Source organism: Galeopterus variegatus, unplaced genomic scaffold (assembly GCF_000696425.1).
Source record: "Galeopterus variegatus unplaced genomic scaffold, G_variegatus-3.0.2 Scaffold9824, whole genome shotgun sequence".
Taxonomy (NCBI): Eukaryota; Metazoa; Chordata; class Mammalia; order Dermoptera; family Cynocephalidae; genus Galeopterus; species Galeopterus variegatus.
Window position 1 is genome coordinate 34,384 of NW_007735935.1, and position 9,767 is coordinate 44,150.

The 9,767-nt window shown below is 38.8% G+C and overlaps 1 protein-coding gene across 1 annotated transcript in view; it reads left to right on the plus strand.

The window, feature by feature from the left end:
- The window catches only part of LOC103609586 (triple functional domain protein-like), a 64,192-nt gene that overhangs the window by 29,740 nt on the left and 24,685 nt on the right, over window positions 1-9,767 (plus strand). The window contains exons 6-12 of the mRNA XM_008593886.1: window positions 1,236-1,302; window positions 2,958-3,061; window positions 5,190-5,259; window positions 7,308-7,397; window positions 8,016-8,108; window positions 8,860-8,910; window positions 9,182-9,259. Of these exons, the coding sequence (XP_008592108.1) occupies window positions 1,236-1,302; window positions 2,958-3,061; window positions 5,190-5,259; window positions 7,308-7,397; window positions 8,016-8,108; window positions 8,860-8,910; window positions 9,182-9,259 (553 nt within the window). The remainder of the gene's footprint in view (window positions 1-1,235; window positions 1,303-2,957; window positions 3,062-5,189; window positions 5,260-7,307; window positions 7,398-8,015; window positions 8,109-8,859; window positions 8,911-9,181; window positions 9,260-9,767) is intronic.

Sequence of the window (9,767 nt, forward strand, 5' to 3'; positions counted from 1 at the left end):
AGGGAGACAGCAGCAGCCCCTCCTTCAACCCTTCTGACAACTCCCTTCTCTCTTCCTCCTCGCCCATTGATGAGATGGAAGAAAGGAAATCCAGCTCTTTGAAGAGAAGGCAGTAAGACAGAAATATTTTCATTCTCATTATTCTCTGGGTTCCCTGCTGTCTTTGTTACCTTCAAAAACGTAACTGGGATTCATCCTTGAATTAGCAAACTGAGGAGGTCCAGGGTCTCTCATCTGTAATCATACGTATGCATAAAGCACTCAGAACCTCGTTAGCCATAGCTGCAGTTGCTATCACTTTATTTGTGTATTATACTCTGTAAATAAGAATGATTCAAGACAAGAATACCTTCTGTCATTTCTGGTGAGAAACTTCTATGCTGTTTATTGTGTACATCATTGAGAAAGAAAAAGAAGGTAACATAAAATTAGGACTAGTCCCAAAAACTTGAATATTCTTTTTCAAACATACCTTTGTGGTAGTGTTTCTCAACTCCAGTAAATCAGCTTATCATGAAAAGAGTCCTGAAGAACATGACCAGAGGTTTAAACTTGCCTTTATAGTAGAGAAAAACTGTAAGCTGCATGAGGGTGCAGAGTTGGTTTTATTCAGTGCTGTATCCCAGCACCTTGAATGGTGTTAGGCTCATGGGAGGTGCCAGGTGGATGTTGGCTGAATGAATGAATAAATGAATGAATGAAACAAATGAGTGAACCTTTTCAAGCCAATTGACGTTGCTTGATCAAGCGAGTGTCTTCTCTTTGAGTGGCCTTCAGTAGTTACTGAACCTTATAAACAGAAGCACTTCTGAGTGATCTTTCAGACCCAAGGCTTTAAACGTCTGAGTTAAAAAATTTTCCTGTATGTCCAGTGAAGCTAAAACCTACTTAATCATTGAAAAAAATTGCTGCTTTTAATGTCATGCCTTTATGACAAAGTTATGTCTAAGCTTCTCTTTGTTGTTCACATATGTGATCAGAGTCCAGCAGGGTGAATTAACCCTGTTGTGCCCATGCACATGTGTCTAAGTGTCTTTTGGCCTCTGTAGCTCTCATGGTCACCCACTTGAACCTGCAAGTGATTTGGGACACTCAAGAATTTCAGACCCTGTTGTGCAAATTTGGCGTAGTGCTATATAATCCCAGGAGTTGGTCCTGACAGAAGCAAAAGTGCAAAAGAATTCACTTAGAAAACACAGTTTGGATCATAAACACGATTTTTTCTCTCTTTGCAGCTACGTTCTACAAGAATTAGTGGAGACAGAGCGTGACTATGTACGGGACCTTGGCTATGTTGTTGAGGTGTGTATTTTCAGAAATTTAACAGCTTTGTTTCAGCCCCAAGACTTATCCCAAGAGGTATCACCTTAGACAGTTTAACAATGATATCTTCTCAGAAGCTTTAAAAACATTTTTGATCAAAAATAGCAAAAACAAAAACAACCAACAGAGTATTTCTGAAAAATGAAATTTAACTAATTATCTTAACAATATATATTGAGTTGTAAATGTTTCTTTTGGCTTAATTCATCTTGACATAATCTTTTTTTTTTTTTTTTTCTTTTTTACTATTATGTTTTCTAATGTTTATATTTAACCATTATATTTATTAGATGGGAATCTTGCCTTTAGTTATTTTACAAGAGTGGGTATCATTACAGAAGTGAAAACATTATTGGTGGGAAAATTCAGTGTGGCCCAACTGTAGATTCCATTCCATCCTGAATCCAGCCGAGTTCAGAGCTTGGTCTCTGGGTACACCAGCTCATTTACTTATATTCACACAGAGAGTGGGTATCATTACAGAAGTGAAAACATTATTGGTGGGAAAATTCAGTGTGGCCCAACTATAGATTCCATTCCATCCTGAATCCAGCCGAGTTCAGAGCTTGGTCTCTGGGTACACCAGGTCATTTACTTATATTCACACAAAAGAGTGGGTATCATTACAGAAGTGAAAACATTATTGGTGGGAAAATTCAGTGTGGCCCAACTATAGATTCCATTCCATCCTGAATCCAGCCGAGTTCAGAGCTTGGTCTCTGGGTACACCAGCTCATTTACTTATATTCACACAGAATAATTGTGTTGCCATTTTCATTGACCAGAAGTTGCTGAGCACTCTATAGCCATAGCAAAGCCATTGCCTTTTGTACTGAATCGAGAGCCATCTCCAGGCTTATCCTTGCCAGTAAGTTTAAGGCATAATCATATTAATAAACTTAACTCATCAATAAGCTTTTTTTATAATATAAAATTTTACCATTTATTCTTTCAGCTTTGCAAATATGTATAGGGCAATATTTTGGGGGTGCATATCCCATTAAAAATAATAGCTATTATAGTTAATAATGTAACATAAAATATTTAACATGCTTTATTTGTCTGCAGTCATTATTAACAGTAAGATAAGTAACTGGAATACTTAAGAGGTTCTTGTACAGGCTGGATTAAATAGAAGTTTTAAGACACATTTTAGCAACATATTTAATCAACTGTTATTAAAAAATCAATTTATAAAAAGAATATTATTAAATGCTTATTTAATAGATCTTGTAAATAATCCAAAAAGAAAAGATCTTTCTGTTTATATGAGATAAATGCTGAAAACAGAGGAAATATGTTTCTGACCAAATATTTAACATTTACTACCTAATAAGATTTTTTTTTTATGAAACCATTTACATTTATTTAAACTATTTCAGTTTCTTAGAAGAATTTTGATCTATGAATGCTAAACAATTCAGGAGGGAAAATTACAGCAATGAATGTAATGGTATATTTCAGATACCAGTTAAGGACACTTTTCATATAGGATTTTTTTTGTGTGTTTTAAATAAACAATTGGTTATTGGCACGTATGTCTATTTTGTCCTTTGTGACTATTAATCAGTAAGCCACTACTTGATTCAAACAGATTCCATGAAATAAATTTATTTTAAAATATTCAATTGTAGGGCTACATGGCACTTATGAAGGAAGATGGTGTTCCTGATGACATGAAAGGAAAAGACAAGATTGTGTTTGGCAACATCCATCAGATTTATGACTGGCACAGAGAGTACGTAAAATATATGTCATGCTTAATGATATGCAAAGCATCAGCTTTTGCTAAACCAGGTCAGGCCAGGCCCATGGTAAAGGAGACTTACTGATTCGTTTCATCTTATTACCTGAGTAACCTCATAGAGGGAGATGGTGCAGAGGAAATATCGATGTACCAGAGAATTTTGTAGTAGCATTTTATGGCATAGGGAAGAGTGTCTTACCTTCTTCATGCTGGTCTATGGTGAGAGGCCAAGGCACGGAGTAGCTAGAAGTGCCGGAGGAGCCTGGCTGCCGGGGTCATGGCCTTGTCCTGACCTTGAGCCATTTGCCTCCCCTCTCTGTGCCTTCATGCTTCATCTGTACCACGTGGATCATATGTTACCCACCTTGAGGGTTTTTTTGTGAAGAGTGACTGAGTTAATACTTGTAAAGCACTTAGAATAACATCTGCATTGATTAAGCCTCAGTAAGCATTTCTAATTAGAATTGTGGCCACTTGTTGAATAAATATTTTACTAGTGGAGAGTTTTGAAGACATTAATTTGTCCAACTGAGTTTTAACAGAAAAAGTAGACATGATTGCCTGTGAAAATTAAATTCATCCCAGTGCATTGCTCATACCTATCTCTCAACCAGGAGGATACCCACGGGTGGGGTTGGTGCTATGGCAGCTTGCCTTGGCCTGCCAGGGGTTGTCACCACACACCCGTCCCTTTGGGTCGCCTTGCTTGTTATTTTTAAAATCCTTAATCTCCTGGGGATTGCTTAATGCCAGCTGCAGATGTTACAGTGGGATGTTCCAGCCATGCTGTTCACTGGTTCATTACCTGGGTGGGCCTCCTGGTGTCCTGTCTTTATGTTCATTGCCGCTCCCTCTGCCCAGAGCACGCCATCATCACCTGCAGAGTGATAAAGCTCAGGTCAGATGCTCACCTCTGCATTAGGCCTGGACATTCCAATCACACTGTTCTGTTCTACAGATGGCAGATTGAATGCGTTCTTCAAACTATAAAATACTGCAGATAGAAGGTGGTATTACTGTGGCATGTATCAAGTAGAGTTTTATTTCTGTACTTAGCTCTCCTAATAGAATGTAAAACCTTTGAACCAGGTATGAGGTCTTTGTTTTCATATCCCTTGTAATGATTAATTAAATTAGACTCATAGATAAATGACTGATTAACCTTAGAAACAGCACTTCAGTTTATAGCTCAATAGACTATACACTAACCAAAAGTTTACGGTGAAACCAAATTAGAAAGGCATAATTGGTACTATTATTTAGTCTTCTACTCCCAAGGCTGGTTTTTAAGGCTGTGACAGGCAAGGGGGAAATGACACAAATGTTCTTGGGATGACAGGAATTACACCCAGAGATTCTGTCTGTCATGGTGTTTGCAGAGCCAGGGAATATTAAATCCCCAAGTGCTATAGAATTCAGCACAACATTAACTGGCATGCTGGTTTGCAGGCTAATGAAATACCAAATATAAATAGAAACATTTGTAAGCAATAATGAAGGTAGACATAGGCCTTAAAGACAACTACAGCCCAGAGGAAATGAAGAGCAGTTGTCCTACAGCTGTATTGTTACGTGATTGTACCTAATTTTAATCTCAATCAGAGGTAATATTTGTAACCCAGAAGTCTATTTTGATAATATTTGAGAAAATGTCATAACACTGTCATAGGTGACATATTTAGTATTTTATATCTGTTATTATCTGAACCTCTAAAAATTATCATAGAGTGACTATGAAACTCACAGGTATAAGGACCAAGTTTTGAGGGGAAAAAATGACCATTTGCTTTGGAACATTTATTTTTTTACTCAGTATTCAGCCACAGATATTAGGACTTGTGTCCTTGAAAAGAATGAGACAGAAATGTTAAATGTTTGAAGGAAGGGAAAGTTACCAATAAAAAGGATGCTTTTATTCTGCCTTGTCTTTTTTAACCATGTGTTTCTTTTTGCTTTATTTCCTAACAAAGTGTTTTCTGTGTGCATTATATTTGTTAAGTATATGCTTATCACTTCCCAATTGCTCATGTCAGAGCAGACTATTTGAAAATGTAAGCCTAAATCTTAAACTAGAAGGCCAAACTGGAAATGGTTCTAATATTTTCCCCTCTCCTTTCAGCTTTTTTTTAGGAGAGTTAGAGAAGTGCCTTGAAGATCCAGAAAAACTAGGATCCCTTTTTGTTAAACACGTAAGTATAACAGCATTATTTCTGTTCCGTTCCAATAGGGTAATATTCAGTCATTGGTTTGTCTGGTTAAAGGAGAACTCACTTGTAGTTTATAGGAGCGCATATGTAAAGAATGAAAAACTGTTCAATGTCCGTGAGTTGGAATCTGGGAATTCCCTTTTGCTCTTCTACATGTGAATTATCTGCTTTCCTGGTCACATGGCCCCAGCTGGCTTTTTGTCTAAAAACAGTTCAGTTTGGTCAGAGGGTGCCATAGCCAGGCCTGAAGCAGGAACATTTGGGGTATTCGTGAGCAGACAAGTATTTGATGGAGCTGTACCTGTATTTGCAGTGGGTTTCCTGAAGTAGCCTGTGTGTGTGTGTATTTTTAGGGAAAACTACTATTATTTTCAAAAAAACTAGTGACGTATTTGATGGAGCTGTACCTGTATTTGCAGTGGGTTTCCTGAAGTAGCCTGTGTGTGTGTGTGTATTTTTAGGGAAAACTACTATTATTTTCAAAAAAACTAGTGACAAGTTTTTGCTTATTTGCAAATGTCTTTAATGTCTGGTTTAATAGAAGACAGCTGGATTTTCATATCTGCTTCTGCATACAGCCTACTGTGATATGTTTTTTTGGTTAAAGTATACCAACAAATTACATCCTCACACACATGTATAACTTAAAGGGATGAGTATTTTAATAGTCTCTCCAAATAATTATAATTATAGATAGTTTTCTTAGATACTACACCAAAACTCAGGAAGTGATCATTTCTGAAAGGTTAGTTGCAACACGAAATCTGAAAACCTATCTGTGAACTTCTCCCTCACTCTTATATTAAATCCATTGAATCATCTTGTGCTTCGATGCTCTTTCCCCCTGTGCACGATTTCTTGACATCCTGCATCAGACAGTGGGAAGATACCGGTTCACAGACTCAGGCAGATCTGTCAGGTGTTGACACATTTCATTATATAATATTCAAAAACCAGGTTTTTCAACATTACCACCCATCTCTTCAGAAAAGTCTTTATGTATCGTTAAGTTCATGGCAGCAGATGTATGTTATCCAAAATTCTAACTTTTTGCTTGAAAGCTGGAATTTTTATTAACAAACACTGCCAGTTGTTTGCCTTGAAATGACAGACTTATTTCATTCGTGTTCAAAAAAAGTCTGTCAGAGACCCAAGTGTAAATAATTATAGTTTGCGTCCATCATTCTTTCGAGTAACAATGGTGGTCTGTAAAAAGAGCACTTGCTTAGCGTACAGCTCAGTCGCACAGGGCTTTTCCTTGAGACGATTGTGTATACAGAAGAAGTGTTAATGCAGGCTTCCACCTCTTCGTCACAAGAATGTCAAAAAGATGTACACTCCAAGATTGAGTTTTCATAAAATGAATCATTTTTATTACTTCATCAAGGACTTTCTTAGGTGAAATTGGCATTTTTTTACTGCACACTTGTGGCAATGAAGAATACTTGCCAAGGTGCCCACAGTTTCTCCCACCATTGGTTTTGCACATCGGCATAGATGTCAGCACCATGAAAAGGAAAATGACATCTGAGCGTTATTTGTAAAATAGTTTTGACCTAGTGGAGCCCATGCAAGGCCTCAGGGGCTCCCGGGTGTCTACACACTATACTTTGAGGAGACGGAATTCATTGTCTCCTTTTTTTCCCCAGCCTTGAATATTTGAGATTAAAGAGCTTTTTTCCGTACTGAAAACAATCAGCCTTACTAGGACTATTGACAGCATTTGGAGGGGTAGGAGTAATTCTTTGTTTAATATCAAGATCTGCATTCTTTTGCTGCCTCTGGCATTTGGTGCTGTAAAGTGAGGGTTTGCTATATGTGAGGGAGTGGTAATGCAGGACTGGTTTGGGAGCCAGGAAGCAAAGTGCTCATCTATGTCATGAACCTGGAATGCGTCCGGGAGACTCATCCGTGCAGCTTTGTTTTAAGATAAATTCCCTTTGTGAATGTGCTGAAATGTGCATATGCTCATATATTCTAATTGAACTTGTGACTGTTTTAACCCATCTGTTTGCCTTTTTCATCTCCAGGAGAGAAGGTTGCACATGTACATAGTTTATTGTCAAAATAAACCAAAGTCTGAGCACATTGTGTCAGAATACATTGATACTTTTTTTGAGGTAAGACCCAAGATAGAAACAGGAAGTATTTCTGAATCTTTTGTTACAATTGATTTCCAAAAATTAAAGTATCCTTGGTTTCCCAGGAGACTAAGCAATCCTCAGAAACTTAACCTGAGTGATAAGACTTCTGAACTTATTTTTCTTTCCTATAAATCAGAGAAATGAATATGAATTTGGTCTTTGGTCGTACCCCCTGGCATTTAGAAGACTGGAGTCATTGTTAAAAATAAGGGTTTTTATCACTGTTAAACTTAAGGCTCATTAAAATTCATAATAATTCATGATCTAAACTTTTAGCCTATAAATAAAAAAAATACATGTTTTATTAATAAAAGAAAGCAATTGAGAGAAGGCCTTTAAGCAAGCATAAAAGACTACTCTGAAAAACAGCTCAGAAAGGTGAAGGTGTAAAACTTGGAAATTTTGAGAAATAGTAAAGCACTAGTTGGTTTCAGTGCAGAGTGTGTTTTTTTCTTATTACTTTTACTTACAATATTGGGGTTAGCCTTTGTAACATGTACAAGGACTAAAAAATTGTCCTTTAGTGATTAATTAATTAAAATGATGAATTAGTGCCCAGCACTTAAGATCTTTTTTCCTCCTTTAAAACCACAGGACTTAAAACAGCGCCTTGGCCACAGGTTGCAACTCACAGATTTGCTGATCAAACCAGTGCAGAGAATTATGAAATATCAGCTGTTACTGAAGGTGAGGAAATGCGAGATTCAGACACCAGTGTCAGGAGTTAGTCTGTGAGAGGACAGGACTCGGTGGGGGAAAGGAAGAGTTTGGCCGGCGAGGAGAATAGTTCCTATAAAAAAAACAAGGCAGTCTTGTTATTTCTGATTTTAAATATTTCAAAGTAAATTTTTAAAAATTTAATGACACCTTACACTATTTTCTCAGTTTTTTATTTGCTTCAAGTTTTGCATCAAAATGTCAGTAAAGGTGAACTTTTTCCCCCATCACACACGTTGGAATGTTAATAATTTTTCTTCAACTCTGTCAACCTTAAATATTTTCTAATCTTCTTGGATTCTTGGATAAAATTAAATTTGTAATCTCTGTGTATTCCTTTCTATTGGCTTAGCAATAGCTCTTGATTGTTTTAAATTCTAATAAGCAAAATTAAAGGGGAAGTCACACATTTTTCCACAATAAAAGTGACTATTGAAGTATCTTGCGATTCCTTCACATATGCAACTTAAGACCTGGATATAAAGAGGGACAAAAGCTTGTCTTGAAGTAAGACAGGAACCCTTAGATGAATCTGGGCTGACTTGCTGTACCACATCTGGAAATCCATGGAAGGAAACCTTTTTGTTGCGTTACTGAGGGAATAAAATGAGAAAAGAAAGTGCTGAACCCAGTGCCTGGCATGACACAAGTGATCAGAAAGGTCAGCTTGCTCCTGTTCTCATCACTGTTAATCATGTCCTTCTCTCCATCTCCCTTGCAGGACTTCCTCAAGTATTCCAAAAAAGCTAGCCTGGATACGTCAGAATTAGAGGTACTTTGTGTCACTGGCTGCACCTGCCCAAATCTCCCCACCCTCGCCACCAGGCTCTTCTAATCCCGAGTGTTCCCAAGCACTGAGGTCTGCCCCTGGGAGGGGTCATCGCATGGGTGACGGGGTCTCTCTGGTGCATCTCAATGTGCCCTCCACACACTAGAGAGTGGCGGGGAGAGGATCTGAACTCAGGGGGTGCAGTTAAGGGCTAGCACATCAGACTGTCCCTCGGGGAACTTGAACTTTCACTCTGCTTTCTTGCTGCCTGCAGAGAGCCGTGGAGGTCATGTGCATAGTCCCGAAGCGGTGCAACGACATGATGAACGTTGGGCGGCTGCAGGGATTTGACGTAATGCGGCTTCTGTTCTGTAGAAGGCTCCTCCGCCTTCCATCCCTTTCTTTTGTCTTGGATGATTTCTCTCCACATGTGGAAAAAGCTAGCCTGGATACGTCAGAATTAGAGGTACTTTGTGTCACTGGCTGCACCTGCCCAAATCTCCCCACCCTCCCCACCAGGCTCTTCTAATCCCGAGTGTTCCCAAGCACTGAGGTCTGCCCCTGGGAGGGGTCATCGCATGGGTGACGGGGTCTCTCTGGTGCATCTCAATGTGCCCTCCACACACTAGAGAGTGGCGGGGAGAGGATCTGAACTCGGGGGGTGCGGTTAAGGGCTAGCACATCAGACTGTCCCTCGGGGAACTTGAACTTTCACTCTGCTTTCTTGCTGCCTGCAGAGAGCCGTGGAGGTCATGTGCATAGTCCCGAAGCGGTGCAACGACATGATGAACGTTGGGCGGCTGCAGGGATTTGACGTAATGCGGCTTCTGTTCTGTAGAAGGCTCCTCCGCCTTCCATCC